Source organism: Lactuca saligna, chromosome 2, assembly GCF_052625555.1.
Source record: "Lactuca saligna cultivar CGN05327 chromosome 2, ASM5262555v1, whole genome shotgun sequence".
NCBI classification, from domain to species: Eukaryota; Viridiplantae; Streptophyta; class Magnoliopsida; order Asterales; family Asteraceae; genus Lactuca; species Lactuca saligna.
In genome coordinates this window covers 108709241-108725047 of record NC_136418.1, presented here as the reverse complement: position 1 = coordinate 108725047, position 15807 = coordinate 108709241, and the positions used below count along the sequence as shown (strand labels likewise).

Genomic DNA, 15807 nt, shown 5'->3' with positions numbered 1-15807 from the left:
GTCATAGCACATAAATAATCCGAGTCCATACCACATATGCCACTATCACGTAAGATGTGATCTTGTAATGCCCAAGATTAGACCCTCGAAACTACAAATACGTAAGAGAAAACCTCGTAGGCCGAATACAAACCCAAACCACCAATCTCCCTATCTAATAAAACAATAGTTTTATTCTTCTTTTGACACGTATCATCTTATTACCTATCCTAATTAATACATATATTATTTTCCTTTTGCCATGTATCATCTCCTAATTAATAATGCATGCAATTTGTAAATCTATTAATTCTTCATTTCAAATTTCAAATTTTAAATTTTCCCACTCTAATTACATTAAATTAATAACATTAGAATAAAAATTAAAATAAATTTAATACAAATTATAAAATAATATAATTTCATATATTTATTTTAATCAATGATTGAAATTTATTTAATTAAAATAATCTCTTAATTAATAATTTATTTAAAATAATTTATTAATAATTTTTAATTTTTATTTTAAAAGTTTAATTATTTGTATAACCGAAGTATCACGAGGTATAAACTAGTGTAATAATAATTAAAATCAAATGTTAGCCTGATATACATTATATTCATACTTGCAGGTAAACTTGTTAAAAAGGAAAATCTAAAAAAAAATTGCAAGTTTTCAACAAAAACAAACATAAAATTCAAACTTTGGGAACACCCGAAAAAAACCTGAAAACTAAAGATTTTTATTACATTATCCCCTTTAAATATCAGTCGGTTTCTCGAATATTAGAAGTTTGGCTTCTTACTTTTCCATATTATTTTGTTTTTACTTTTGTTTTTTTTAATCAACATTTTATATTGCATGCACTTTAAACATTTTCAGTTATGGTCTTTAGCTTTATACGTTTTGCTAACAATACTGTAAAATTTTAAAATTTTGTTTGGATGTTATTACGTTAATAACTGATGCGTCATGAAAATAGTAATATTTAAAGACACATGATAAATTATTTTAACCCAAAAAACAAGATAATGATTTATGATTACATAAAAAGGGGAACCATCAGAAACCAAATATTTATCCCCAAATGCTAATAAAAGCCATACGGTCCGCATCATGGTTTAATCTCCCTAATCGGGAAATTCCATCACCTGGTTCCTCTTTTAAACCATCACAAAAATTATATAAAATACAAAAAAACTAAATTAAAAAATGTTTAATCATAGTAAACCTCCAGATAATAAAAAAAAAAAAAAAAAGGCTCAGAAACATAATATGGGTAATGAGAAAGTTTATCGATCACAATGAATATCAGAGTGGTGCATGACTTTCCTGTTTTATCATCATTGCCCTTTCATAAATCAATTCACAAAAATCGCAATTTGATGTATTTTCAAATCTGTTCAGATTTATGAACTTGTAATCTCATTGTTTCCTTGTTTAAAAGAAACTCTGAAGTCTGACATGTGATAAGTTTCATAATTCATCAAAACAGATAATATTTGACAAAAACAAAATACAAATATAAAATAGAAGATTCAAAAAACGAATAATGTCGAATATTGAGAATCGAGATCAGAGTTTGGTTAAAGATCTATCGTCACTGTAAATTCAGAAACACGGACCAATAAATTTGCTCATCATATCTCAAAAAAACGATAAACATAACAAGAGGTATAAATCAGATCAACTGTTGAGCATCAGAGACTTAAATACTAATAATCACGAACACTTAGTTCGATCATCTTGTTGCAGTTATTTTCTCATCACTTGGCAACGGAAACAGAAACAAAATGATTTTAACAAGAAATGAAATATTTCAAAACGAAATTAAAAATCCAAAATTGAAGAGGCCTCAGAGATCTTGGTGGATAATGAATCATCAAATGGGATAATCCCATCAAGAGTAGCAAATATCTTTCTTACATCAACGGCCACAACAGTAAAAAAAATCGATTAAATTGATTTTGATAAATCGTAGTATAATGAGTCAGAAATGGAGTGTAAGATCACCTTCCTCTTCAAATAAAAACTATCATAAAGAGAAAATCATTGGGAATCCGAATGATTTTTTTCATCATGCTCATACTTATAACAACAACAAAAACGAGTTTTTTTCTTATGGGAGAGATAAGAGAGTATGAATGTATCTACCTTGTCACCGAAAAGCCCCAGCTAAAGAGGAAGATCCGGAGCTAAAGGTAGCCACATATAGAATTCAAATATATGTGATCGAAATACTTCATTTAGCCTAATGATAGATCCCTTAATCCACCGTTGAAATTGGACTCCGATCAAGGAATTGCAATATCAGGCTTAATGATAACACCATTCAACAGACTCAAAACGATGAAGTACAAGTAAATTGACTGTTACTGAAACCAAAAACACGTAGAAAGCAAGATGAGATAATGGATTCTAAGCTATTCAAACATAAGATTTACAAAGAGATGAAGTAGCTAGCTGCGATTGAGTTGTTTTGTTGCAATGAGGAGGATGTATTTTATATACAGATCTAAATTAGGGATACGGTGTTTAAACCCTAGGTTGCTGCGGCTTCGTTATGTTCTTTTATGGGCTTTTTTTTAGAAAAAGATAGCGCATCAAGTTTAGGCCTTTAAGGGTTTGGGCTCATCTTTTCGAAAACAATTAGTTTTTCTTATTTTCAAACCAAAATTGGTAAATCGAAAATTTAAGAGAAGAATTACGTTTGTTTGGTTGTATATGAATTTATGTCTCTTGATTTAGAAGATGTCTCGTAAACATTTAGATGTAAAGTGATATGTGAAAAAATTAAAAGATCATGACTTTTCTTTCTCCCTCCAATTGAAACTTCAACTGCAACCCTCCCATAGGGATGTCAACGGAGGCAAACGGGACGGGGATTGCATTTCCCGCCCCCACCCCCGAAAATTTCTTGTTCCCCCGCCCTTGCTACCGCCCCCAAAATCTCTAGTCTCCCTATCACCGCCCCCGCCCTCGTTTCCCGTCCTCGTTTGGGTTGATTTTTTTTTTATTTTTTTTTTTTTTTTGCGAACGAAGGTGTTGTTTAGGCTAAAAGAAGTTATTTTTTGAGCTAAAATAAACTATTTTGGATAAAAATAGTTATTTAAAACATAAGTTTATCTATTTAAAATAAAAATATTATAACATCTTAAAAACGTTATACTATAAACTTAAAAACATGATATTTAATTGAATTTTGGAAGTTCAATATCATTATTATTATTTATTATATTTTTATAATTAATATATATTAATATAAATAATATATTAACGGGCTCCCCATTGAGGGTTCGGGACGGGACTACCCACCCCCGCCCCCGCCCCCGAAACTAAAATGGTGGTTAACATTGTCCCCGCCCCCACCCCCATCCCTGATTTTTTGAACAAATATTCCCCATTCGGGATCAGGACCCCACGGGTTCGGGGTCCCACAGGACTTTTTGACATCCGTACACACCATTTGAGAAAGTTAGCAAAGCGAACTATATGATTGCAAGATATTGTCTTTATAAACAAACACTACCCACAAAATCTCTAAATGAGTTGGATTTGTATCTCAAAAAATGTAACAACGTTAAAAGGGTATGTAGAAATGAATCTTGATGATCACAATTTGGTGACGTGTATCCAGAACATCAATTTCAGACATGGCCAAGTGGAGAATAGAAAGCTCCAAGATGCTATCAGCTAGTTCATTTTGAACAAAATTTATAAGAATATGTAAAGTAGGTGATACAAGATAGAATATGACACAAACACAGGTTATACTACGGTTGACATGCATTCGAATGGGGTTGATGTCCACGAGACAAAAATTGTAGTTTTTTGTTTCACTCGTTCCGATGGAACTAGACATAACATATTATATAGTGTTTGTATGTTTGACACGTATTGAATTGCTTGACACGTATTGAACTGAGGCAGATGTTAATGGGAAAATTTTGCATCTTAGAAAGCTCCAAGATACTACCATCTACTTCATTTTTTTAAAAAAAAATTATAACAATATGTAAAGTGGGTGATACAAGATAGAATAGGACAAAACAGATTATACTATGTTTGACATGTATTCGAATGGGGTTGATGTCCACGAGACAAAAATTGCCGCTTTTTGTCTCACTCAATCCGGTGGAACTAGACATAACATATTATATAGTGTTTGTATATCTGACACGTAATTAACCGATGCAGATGTTAATGGGAAAATTTTGCATCTTTTTATGTCAGCTTAAAAAGATTGAATAAAATGAAAGTGGTTATACTATATTTCACAAGCATTAGACTAAGGTTGATTTCAATGGAACAAAACTCTCCCAATATGGTGAAACCAGATAGAACATCATATATTATGTTTGACATGCATTGGCCCAAATGATAATTATATTGGACAAAACCCGTAACTTTTATCTCTTCCGAAAAGGAAAATCAAATCATAATAAGTTATACTATGTTCAACGTGTATTGGACTGAGATGGACTGGGATAAACATGGGAAATGGGTTAGGCACATATGCATTGCATTCCTTCCAGGTGCAGATGTGTGTGGTGCCCTGGGGTCCCGGGCCACTACTCCGCTTCGGTCTGTAAGGGTAAACAAAAAAAATTCTATTAGGTGCACCGGCTTCAAATTTGTTCGGGTGGCACTATACTTTCGAGGCCCATAAAATATAAAGGGTAAAAAATGCTAGTCCAAAAACATAAAGAAAATTAGCCCATTAGCATAAATGCATTGTGAGTGGCCCAAGTTCCTTATTAACTTTGTAACCCAATTGACCCACATACCCACTCATTACCCAATACCCATCGCAGCCAAAGAAAAGAAGAGGATATCGATCCTGAAAAGAAAAAAAAAACGTCACAGCACCTCTGTGAAAGCTGCAAATAGGGAACGAGCCAACGAGAAGAGAAAAAAAATCGGCCTCCATTCAATCGATTTTGCTTGGCTTGGCTTCACAATCCTTTCAAACCTACAAATACAATGAAACAAGTAAGTATTTATAATTTTAGGCTTATAATATTAGTCAAATTAGTTGCTTTTTTGTTGAAATTTCTTATTGTTTAGGTGAAATTAGTAGTTGTTAACCTTGAAATTACATGTTTACTTGTAACTTGTTAGAATGTTAGATACTTAGATTGTTAACCTTGAGATTATTCAAATTAGTTTGTTTTCCATTGAGTTTTTGAACAATTGGATGGCTTATTTGTTTGATATTGAATTGTTAGGATAAATTTGGGTCCTTTTTTGGAAGAACAAGCATCAATAAATCGAGTGTTGGAGAATCCTCAAAAAGACCATGCTCCAATGATTTAAGTTTTGAAGAATCCTCTAAAATACCATGGCCTTCTAATCAATCATTCCCTTCGGTTTCTAATGTAAATCCACAACCTACAACTACTCTAATTACAATTGTTGAATAGAAAGATCTTCTAAGAGACCTCGGTGTTAGACCAAAGATTACAACTTACCATCCAAATCAATGAGATGAAATAAGGAGGGCATATTTGATTCAATGACCTTGTCAACCAAGGGGTCATACATTCCCTTCAAAGAAAATAGGTTCAAAAGCAAGACGTTTTGTTGTTAAGTGGTTTGATGACTTTGATTGGTTAGAATATAGCATAAAAGAGAACAAAGGATTTTGTTTATTTTGCTATGTATATGGAGACATGGTGGGAAAACAACATGGGAGAGATGCATTTGTTTCACAAGGTTTTGATAGTTGGAATAAAAGACAATCATTAAGAGATCATATGGGTGGTATTGATAGTTTCATTACAAAGCAAAAGAAAATTGTGAATTTTTATTGAAAGAAAAACAATCTATTAGTGCAGCCTTTAAGAAGCAAACCAAGATTAAGGAGAGTAATTATAAACTTCGTTTAGGTGCTTCAATTTGGTGTTGTAAAATTTTATTGAAAAATGGTTTACCATTTCAGGGTCATGATGAGTCGAGTGACTCCTTAACAGAGGGCGTTATTATCTTTCTTAAGAGACCATGATGAAGGCATTCACATTGTTACCTTAGAAAATGCTCCTCAAAATAATCAAGTGGCGTGCCCGATGACTCAAAAGCAAATTGTTGAATGCTTTTCAACAGAGATAGTTGTAGATATTTGCAAAGAAATTGGTAAAGATGTGTTTTCTTTATTGGTTGATGAATCTAGTGATGTATCCAAAAAAAAATGACCATAGTTTTGAGGCATGCCGACAATTGTGGAGTGGTGAAGGAGAGATTCATTGGAGTGGTGCATGTGAAGGATACATCCTCTTTGACTCTAAAAGCTGCCATAGATGACGTTTTTACCCGTAACAGTTTGAGTGTGTCCCAGAGGAAGGATCCACTTTAAGTAACCGAAATCAAGCATTTGGTAACCGAAATCAAGCATTTGGTATCTTAAAATATTTCCGGAGGTTCGTCATGTTCTTGTTTATGTCGAAGAGGAAGGATCCACTTTAAGTAACCGAAATCAAGCATTTGGTATCTTAAAATATTTCAAGACATTAGATTTCGTGTTTTACTTACATTTGATCTATGAAATTTTACATCTCACGAACGTATTGTCAAAGCATCTTCAAAAAAATGATCAAGATATTTTAGAAGCGGTTTCTTTGGTTAGAGGGACAATGGACGCATTGAAATCTTTAAGAGACACGGGGTTTGCTAAACTTTTATCGAAGGTATTCTCTTTTTGTCAAAAACATGATATTAATATTGTGGAGATGATGGAAAATTATGTCACATCAAGAGGCCGTAAGACTAAAGTTACTAATCAATTTCATTTTGAAGTTGAAATTTTCAACACCGTCATGGATATGCAAATTATACAATTCGGGGACTGATTTAGTGAACTTAGCACCCAATTACTAGAATACATAGGGGCTTTGAGTCCTTGTGATTCATTTGCTAAATTTGACAAAACAAAGTTGTTAAAGTTGAGTGAGTTATACAAAAAAGATTTTGATGATGCGTAGAGGATGCAACTTGATGGTGAAATTGAAAAATACTATCACACTTTACATAAAGATGATCGGTTCACTAGTTTGCAAGGAATTTCCGACCTTTCTCGTTTGATGGTGGAAACAGGAAAACATCGATCGTATCTTATGGTTTATAGGTTGTTGAAGTTGGTTTTGGTTTTACCTGTTGCAATCGCAACAATCGAAAGATGTTTTACAGCGATGAAGTTGTTGAAGACGGATTTGCGTAACAAAATAGGTGATGATTTTTTGAACGACGTCATGATTTCTTATGTTGAAAAAGAAGCACTTATGAAAGTGAAGATCGAAGATGTAATAGATCGGTTTCAAAAAATGTGTACTCGTAGATGTCAAATTTAAATATTAAGATGTAATGGATCGGTTTGATGTATTAGTATTTTTTAATTTTTTTTTATGTTATTATATTCGGACGAAAAAAAATTACGCCACTGCTATGACAACTTTCTGCGTTCGCCACTGATTCCTTATAATGTTGTGAAGCTAATATGTTGATATATTTTCCCTAGTCAGGGATATTGTTTTGAACCCGTTATAAGGGTATTGAAATGTTTTGTTGATTTAAACTATTTTGGAGGTTCAACTTGTATGGATGATCACCATCATCTTTTACTCTCGAAGAGTTGACCACATGTATTCTCACGGGGCATTCCCATGTCTTACGCTATATTTTGGCATGTTGCTCAGGTTAAAGATGAAGGGAGCTTAGATATTTAGAAGATGATATTGGATGTAATGTTGTAGTCCTACCTATGGTTTAAGATTGATTGCAATGTCATCACTATGTTTTAAACTAAACCTGAATCGGGACCAAATGTTTATCCACATATGTTTAAAATTTGAACTTTGATTTTGGGATAGAAACTTTAATTTAAAATCATTTTAAAATCACTATATGTAAGAGATGTTTCATTAAATCCTCATTTTTAACAATAATTGAGTTTCAAGTTATTTTCTTGGGATAGGGGCTCAATGTTCCAAACGTCCAATAATAGATTTAAACCATTGAAAGCCCAAATTTTATATCTCTTATCTTTAGGTTGTTAAAAAACAAGTAAAATAAAACAAAACTAATACTTATTCAGCCATCATGCTCACAAATCAAACCAACCAAGTGTCTAATAATCATCACTTCATTCTCCCTTCAAATTAACACAAGCATCGTAAGATTTGAAAGACATAAAAACCATAAGATTTCAAAAACTTCAACTCAATCACATTAAGTCAAAAACATCAATTAAACATCATAAACCATAAAAGGAAAGTTAATATAAGATTATAGATAAGAATATAAAAAGACCATAGTGAAAGCAAATAAAATCAAAATTGAAGAACGATCAAACATAACTAATACTTATTTCGCCATTACGATGACAAATCAAACTGATAGATAATCTTATTAATCATCATTTCATTCTATGTTCAAATGAACAAACATGTTGTAAGATTTAAAAACTTAAAAATTCAACTCAATCACATTAAGAATCAAGGGATATCAAATAGAGCTAATACATTTTTGTCATCATATTGACAGTCAAATCAACAAGGAAAACAATTTATCATCATTTCAAGCTCGAAAAAAATCTAAAAAAACAAGAACAAAGCACATATCGTAAATATAGTTATAGTCGTTCATGATTCATGCCCATCGAATCAATGAGCAATGAACGCATAAAATACTAAAATAAGAATATTGAGAGAAGGTGAGAACTTTGGATTTGAACCAAAATGATTAAAAGTGTAGTCTAATGTTTGATTAACCGAATATTCGCGAAATCACATCTATCTTGTTTCTAACCATTTGTCTCGACTTGGAATTTGTAAGGAATCTTCATGGAGTTAGGATCAAACGAAATAGGGCTGTGAGATCACTTGAAACCTGAAGGAAAACATGTTTTATAAAATATGAAATAAGTTTTTAAAAGGAATTTAAAGTGAGTGAAAGGAAATTACTAACTGTCATTAGTTAAAAGAATACAAAAGTTTTTATGTTTCAAATCAATATGATTTGAAATATCAACTTATCTATAACCATATGATTTGGGAAAGCCTATTATAAGTATAGATAGATATAAGTTAGGGTTAAAGTTTTCCAAGGTTTCATGTATCCTAATGGAAAAAAAACCAACCATACCGTATAAAAGGGTTTAGAACTTTCGCAGTGTGGTTTGCAGTTTTCTAAGGTCATCTCCAATGCTTAACCTCACAAATATCTATCACTTTTTTCACATCAATATTATAGGTCAAATGATTATATCTCCATACGATCCATTACGTTAAAAAGAAATAGCACGTACATATAGGTCAAACACAAGTGAAAATAAAAATTATACATGTTAAATACAAGCCAAATGCAAGTTCTTTTTAACATCAGAATATTCAATTCCAACCTAAAAACATTATATCATACACGAATATGTCATCAAAAAACGCCCTTTTAGATACACGAAGAAATGCGTTCTCTTTAGGTGTTAATGCTCCACACACCACTTTGCAAACAAGTGCACAACAACTCCTCTTTCTTACAACAAGACTTCACTAAAAAAGTCTATATATTCTGGTTGTATTTGGCATATCCCAAACTCAAAAAAGAATATAAATTCTACAACTCATTTGAGATGATTTCTTTTTTAGTCTCCAAATCTTGTGCAAGAGTCACACTATTTCCTTTTATGCCCTTTATGAATGTCCTCATGCATCCATTCACTGTCCGGGGTGCTGATCCATCACAAAACCGTTTTGCAAGATCTACTGCCTTTATATTAATAAAAAAATAAATAAATAAATAAACACCCAAAAATGTTTAAATCAATTGGTTGTTGTAGTTATAGGAAAGGGTTAATAAGAACTTTAAAAGGGTATGAAGAAATGAACCTCATTAATCACAATTTGGTGACGTGTACCCAAAACATCGATTTCAGACATCGCCAGGTGGAGAATTGAAAGCTCCAAGATTCTCCCTGCTGGTTCATTCTGAACAAAACAAAACAGGTTATACTGTGTTTGACATGCATCAGAGTGAGTTGATGTCAATGAAACAAAAATTGCAGCTTTTTGTCTCACACAAAAAGGTGGAACATGGTAAAAGAGGTTATACCGCATTCCAAAAAAGTAGAACCAAACAGAACATGTTATACTGTGTTTGACATGTATTTGAGCAATGTTGTTTATATGAGACAAAAAGTGTAACTTTTGTCTCTCCCAAAAAGGTTATACTAGGAAACACGACAGAACATAACAGGTTGTACTGTGTTGGGGACAAAAGTGGCAACTTTTTATCTCATTTAAAAAGGTGGTTCAAACCTTCCAATTTTGTGGAGCAACTTTCTCAATGACAAGAACATGATCATCCCACTTCTCTGCTACTGCCACCAATAATTTCCTTGTGAAGCTGCATTTGAAGACAAGAAAAAAATTAATAATAATAATAATAATCAGGGGATTCAGTTTTCAGAGGTTGAATTTTATCAACACTTATTTTACTTCTGTTGAATGCATACCGCAAGATTAATTTACTGTATACTAGCTTTGGAGGGGCTGAAAGGACTTCTGCCTCTGAGATAGAATACAGAAGCCAAAATTATTCCAAGATTTTTAAAGAAAGAAAAGTTGAATCAATTTGAAGAATGTCGTAGTTGATGTTATTTGTGTTGTACCAATTTCAGAGGCTTTTTCATCTAATTGCAGAAGCTCATCGGCTTCTTCAGCTGTTTCTGTTTTCACAGGGGGGCCTCCAAAGCTCATATGATTGTATTCCATCAATGTCTCTTTATCAAATTCGTACCCTAGTTCTTCAATTTTCAGATGTACTTCATGGTTAGACTCTCAGATATTAGGTAGATGAGTTGGATCATAAACTTACAAGGAGTTAATTCTGCTTAAAACAGCACACAAAATCATGAAGAAAGGCTAGCAAAATAATATACTTACCTCTTCTGGCATTCACTCTTCTCTCAAACAGACGTACAGGATCGGATCCTTCTAAACAAGCAGCATATATGATTGACCTAACATTTAACATCAGTAATCAAACAATAAACAGTAACTTTCATGGTGTGTAAAATCGAATACGCATAAACAAATTCAAAATTCTCTGAGATCTAGATATTGAGGTATAATTTGACTTACAACGCAAGCTCTCTGGCAGCTCTAGGGCTACAAAACCTCCCGCTTTTATCGATTTTCGGCATAGGCACTTTGGGAAGCGAGGAAACAGAATCCTCCAAGGTGGATTTTTCCAAAATCTCCTCTACTGCAAGCGCAGAGGTGCGGAAGAGTGATGATTGAGGTAGAGAGAAGAGCACGGTGGTTGTTGGCGGGAGGACATTCCACCGAAGGCATTTTCCGAACGGATAAGAAGTAAACGATGAAGAAGGAGAGGAATTGAGAGTAATTTTAGGTTTCGAGCATGAAGAAGAAGAAGAAGAAGAAGAAATATATGAGCATGGTAATGGCTGATGTATTAGAAGGGAGCTTGTGTCCATTGTAGTAGTTCACGGAGGTTTTTGGGAGAGGAGAGGATGAAGAAGAACAGTTATGGATAAGAAAACAGGGGTTTTTGAAGTCTTTTTAATAGGGTTTTTGTGGCAGCATGATACATGACCATGTGTATAGTGTAGACTCTTAAGAATTGTACAGTTCGTTTTTTAATTTGTATCAATGTATTATTATAATTTTAGATTTATTTATTTAAAGGTGGCAGAAGTATCAAATAATGACTTGAGAGAGTAAAAAATTATGTCTTTTGTACATATTTGGTTACTTAATTCTTTTTGGTGCTCTCTTAAACATCAAACTTGTTATTTCCTTCAAAAGATATCATTATTCCCGGGTGAAGGTTTTCGGCAGATATGTCACCACGGTCGTCTTCTCCCGGGGTGTTCCGGCCAAATGGTGTTAGGAACAATTGCATATCTAAAAACAATTTCAAGAACAATCATTGGCATATGCTCGTCTGTTTCTGAAAACTATTTTAGTTTTCGAGTTCTTTGTTCATCATAAATCGAAGGTCCAGAAATCAAAAACGAATTTTCAAAACGATTTCTAGAACACACACTCACACTTACATCTTGTTTATCAGAGTTTGAAGGTCCGAAAAAAGATTTCGTGGGTTTTTGTATGGTTTAAACTCGAGGAAGATGAAGACCATAAACAAATCGAAATCTGCCATGTACGAATGGTTTGAACTCGAGGAAGATGAAGGGTTCCAGAAACATACCATCGATGAACTCGAGATCTGCCATGGATGAAGGTGTTGCAGGTTCGTTAATGGAGATGATGAATAAGATGGGTATTCGAAAGGTGTTGTGGGTGGAGGTGTGATGTTTATTCGTTAATGGAGATGATGAATAGATGGTGAACTCGAGATCTATCATGGATGAAGAGAGAGGTGGAGGTGTGATGGGTATTCGAAGGTCCCATGGATGAAGGGTCGTAACTCAAACCTAGGGTTCGATTTCAGGTTGCATTCGCCAGAAAATTCATAGCTTCGTAGGAAAATTCAACATGACCAGCTAAAGCTTCAATACCCAGTAATAATGGTATCTTTTGAACCAAATAACAAGTTTAACGGTTAAGAGAGCACCAAAAAAATTAAGTGACCAAAGGGTATAGTTGGTTACCTTCTCAAGTCATTATCCCTATAACTATTATGGATCCATATTTTTTTTTTGTAAAATTAAATACAAATGGTTGAATTATTTGTTTATAAGATGACACTCATCATCAGAAGAAAACCATTTTACCTTCTTTTTTTTTTTTTTACAAAATCGTCAATTAACGGTTGTAAAGTCCTAATGATTCGTTTTCCAAAAGTGCTCAGTATGGTCTGGCAGGTTGCATTTATTATGTATGATGTTACTTTATGTCCAATCAATATAGTATAAGTTAGCGTACAACTGATCTCGCTAAGGACTCACGGGCAACATTTAGTATTGTATTTACAATCTATTGTTCGATTGTAAAGAGGATGACGTATAAAGTGATACAATACAACATGTATTATGATATTACTATTATATAAGAAGGTGATATGTTCGTAAACAGTGTCTTTAGAAAGAGTCAGTGATGCAGACAAAGATGAAGATTCAACACATTTTGTGGACTATATCCAAGTAATGGTCTTAAAGCAAAAGTAATAACCATAAGGCCTTAGCACGTTAATACATATCATGTCCCTAATGTCTCATACTACATCAAGTAGTCCATGCATGCTTTCTAGAGATGTATTATCTCAGTTAAATTAAATCAAAAGCCCATCCCCTTGTCTCCTTAACCATCTCCAACTTTAGAGCCAAAAAAGAACGCCAAGTTTGTAACTTTTATAAACTAGTTTGTAAAATATAAACTTTAACCTTTTGGTAAAAGATAAAAAAGTCTTTCTACTCCAAAATTTTGTACATAACTTAAAAAATTATATCATATGATATATATTATGTTAACTACTATTGAAAAATATTATTTTCATGAAATAAATAATTTTCAATTTTTTATAAGTTTATAAATATTTATTAAACTCAATTTTTAATAGATAATCAATTGTATTAGTTTGTTGTTAATGTGGCCATTTAAAATCATATGTTAATTAACAATATCATTTTAATATATAAGATCTTTCGGTAAGTAACTCTACTAGTACCTTCTTTGCTAGATGGTCAAACGAGGTTAAAGCCAATTTGTTTATGGTGTCGAATTGTTTGTTCTCTGATCTCAGAATTTGTTTTAGTAGTGAACACTCAGAATATGTCGACGAGTTTTTTTACCGTGTTTACATACTCCTACATATATTTTTCCCAAACTTCGTAGTTTTCATTGATTTTATTTGCTACGAGTAGCAAATCACTCAGGTTACGACATCCTTTGCACCCACCTCGGTCGCTAGGTGCATTCCAACTAGCAGTTGTGAACTCTGCCTCGTTGTTTGATCTCTAGAAGTCGAACCTGAGAGTGTATGTAATCTCTTTTCCTTTAGGGATTTTTAATACAATGTTTGATCATGACCCTTCCTTATTTGATGCACCTTCGGTGTGTAGGGTCCAAATGTCTTGTATTTCTTTGTTGTGTTGCACTTTATTGGCTTCCATTTGATGGTACAATGGTGCTTGTTTTTACTCGAGTAATTCAGTCGGAAAATCGATCAATACTTGTTCGTGATCGTTATTCAATATCGTGTTCTCCTAGTTCATTTTCCAACTTAGCTAATCATCCCTACTTTTATGGTTTTATGAGGATCTGACAGATTGGATGGCTAGTTAGTACCTCAATGTAGTGCACTTAGAAGCAACTTCGGAGTCATCTGGTAGCATAGATCAATGCGAGCACCAATTTTTCTAGGACATGTTAATTTAATCCATGACCTTGTATGGCCCTGCTAGTGAAGTATATGGGTGATTGCTTTTTATCCCTTTTTAATGTAAGTACGAAACTGATTATGGAGATGTTGCTAGATAGAAGGACAAGGTATCCCCAAGAATAGGGCTAACTAGTGTAGGATGCTTCCAAAATGTCATCCTTTAGTTGGTTTAGTGATTTTTCTGCTTTTGATGTCCATTTGAAATTGCTTTTGTCATCCCATCCGTTTAGGGTTTAGAATAGTGGCATGACACTTTTCTTTTTTTGAACCGACAAATACAAATATTATAATCTACTCCTATACTAACACCTCATTCCAGCTATATCCACCACGAGACTGAACCCTCAACCTCAAGAAGGGAGGGCACTACTTGATACCGCTGGGCTAGAAGCCCTTTGGTGGCATGGTATTTTCAACTGATTTTTTATGAACCTTCATAGGGCAGTGAGTTTCCCGTTAAGGCCTTTCATATATTCCAATCCATGGGGGGTCTTTGTTTCTAAAAGGTCTCTAATTTTGCTTAGATTTGGTTCCAAGATCTAACCCTCTTCTACTGTGAAAATGCATTTCACCGGGTTGAGTTTCATCGTAGTCTTTTAAGGTTTCTTTAATGTCTCTCAGCAAAGACGTGTCATCAATACTTTTGATGACCATGTCGTTGGCATAGAATTTTATATTTTGGCATATTTGATATTTGAAGATCTTATCGACTAAGCGTCGATAGGTTGTATCATCATTTTTTAGTCTAAACGGTATTTTCTAGTAGCAAAACATGTCCTGGTCTACGTAAAATGGTGTTTTCTCTTCGTCTTTTTGTTTCATCAAGATTTGGCGGTACCTCTTCCATCGATTTGACTTTCTGATCGAATTTTGGAAGGGGTAGTAATCCTTCGTACAAGCTTTGTTCATGCCTGTATAAACAATGCACATACTTCAACTTCCGTCATGTTTCTTGACCATGATCGGATTGCCTATCTAGGTTAGGAAGACGGCTTCCCTCATAATACCTACCGAGAAGAGTTTGGTGACGTCCAATTTGATTGCTATATTCCTATCTCCAACATGCCTCTTCATTTTTGTTTGACTATGTTACTTCTAGGTTGCATGTTGAGTTTGTGTTGGGTAATATCGGAACATAGTTTCACCATATAAGTTTGTTCCTAGATGATGATGTGGTTGTATTTCTTGAGTAAGGAAAGAAATTTTTATATCGTGGAGGTTGGTAGGGTTGAGCCAATGCAAACTTGTTGGTCTGGTATGTATATTGAACGACTTCTTTTTTTAGGTTATGCTTCCCTTGTTCGCTTGCATCCTTTGGTTATTTCTTCATGTGTCATGATTTGGTTGTACTTGGTTATTCTGAGTGGAGTGGCTATGATTGTTGCCACTCCATCATTGGTGGTAAACTTTAGCAGATTGTGTATGGTGGATATTACTATGCCGATTTGCAGAAGGGTAGTATGTCCTATAATGAT

General features: G+C 33.6%; 1 protein-coding gene and 8 non-coding genes across 10 annotated transcripts; all 9 read right to left on the bottom strand.

The window, feature by feature from the left end:
* Nucleotides 1–1238: 1238 nt before the first annotated feature.
* On the bottom strand, nt 1239–1332 carry LOC145033254 (small nucleolar RNA Z221/R21b). The gene has a single exon (XR_013677486.1). It is a non-coding gene; the product is annotated as a small nucleolar RNA Z221/R21b (small nucleolar RNA).
* A 44-nt stretch (nt 1333–1376) lies between these two features.
* Nucleotides 1377–1478, bottom strand: LOC145033252 (small nucleolar RNA R64/Z200 family). The gene has a single exon (XR_013677484.1). It is a non-coding gene; the product is annotated as a small nucleolar RNA R64/Z200 family (small nucleolar RNA).
* A 73-nt stretch (nt 1479–1551) lies between these two features.
* Nucleotides 1552–1629, bottom strand: LOC145033112 (small nucleolar RNA SNORD18). The gene has a single exon (XR_013677352.1). It is a non-coding gene; the product is annotated as a small nucleolar RNA SNORD18 (small nucleolar RNA).
* A 46-nt stretch (nt 1630–1675) lies between these two features.
* Nucleotides 1676–1758, bottom strand: LOC145033247 (small nucleolar RNA Z199). Its single transcript, XR_013677479.1, has one exon. It is a non-coding gene; the product is annotated as a small nucleolar RNA Z199 (small nucleolar RNA).
* A 73-nt stretch (nt 1759–1831) lies between these two features.
* Nucleotides 1832–1916, bottom strand: LOC145033109 (small nucleolar RNA SNORD24). Its single transcript, XR_013677349.1, has one exon. It is a non-coding gene; the product is annotated as a small nucleolar RNA SNORD24 (small nucleolar RNA).
* Nucleotides 1917–1965: 49 nt separating this feature from the next.
* LOC145033250 (small nucleolar RNA R12) lies at nt 1966–2067 on the bottom strand. Its single transcript, XR_013677482.1, has one exon. It is a non-coding gene; the product is annotated as a small nucleolar RNA R12 (small nucleolar RNA).
* Nucleotides 2068–8312: 6245 nt separating this feature from the next.
* Nucleotides 8313–8398, bottom strand: LOC145033260 (small nucleolar RNA Z102/R77). The gene has a single exon (XR_013677492.1). It is a non-coding gene; the product is annotated as a small nucleolar RNA Z102/R77 (small nucleolar RNA).
* A 73-nt stretch (nt 8399–8471) lies between these two features.
* LOC145033261 (small nucleolar RNA Z102/R77) lies at nt 8472–8551 on the bottom strand. Its single transcript, XR_013677493.1, has one exon. It is a non-coding gene; the product is annotated as a small nucleolar RNA Z102/R77 (small nucleolar RNA).
* Nucleotides 8552–9398: 847 nt separating this feature from the next.
* LOC145031343 (antitermination NusB domain-containing protein) lies at nt 9399–11562 on the bottom strand. 2 transcript variants are annotated; one of them, XM_078979883.1, is made up of 7 exons: nt 11110–11562; nt 10912–10988; nt 10638–10790; nt 10482–10536; nt 10285–10372; nt 9856–9954; nt 9399–9736 (listed from the first exon to the last, which is right to left on the bottom strand). In XM_078979883.1, exons 1-7 carry the CDS (start codon nt 11463–11465, stop codon nt 9584–9586), a joined length of 981 nt encoding a protein of 326 aa, XP_078836009.1. In that variant the 5' UTR covers nt 11466–11562; the 3' UTR covers nt 9399–9583. The 2 variants fall into 2 exon arrangements, with proteins under 2 accessions (XP_078836009.1, XP_078836010.1); XM_078979884.1 differs by having other exon boundaries at nt 10638–10772; nt 11110–11558.
* Nucleotides 11563–15807: the final 4245 nt, after the last annotated feature.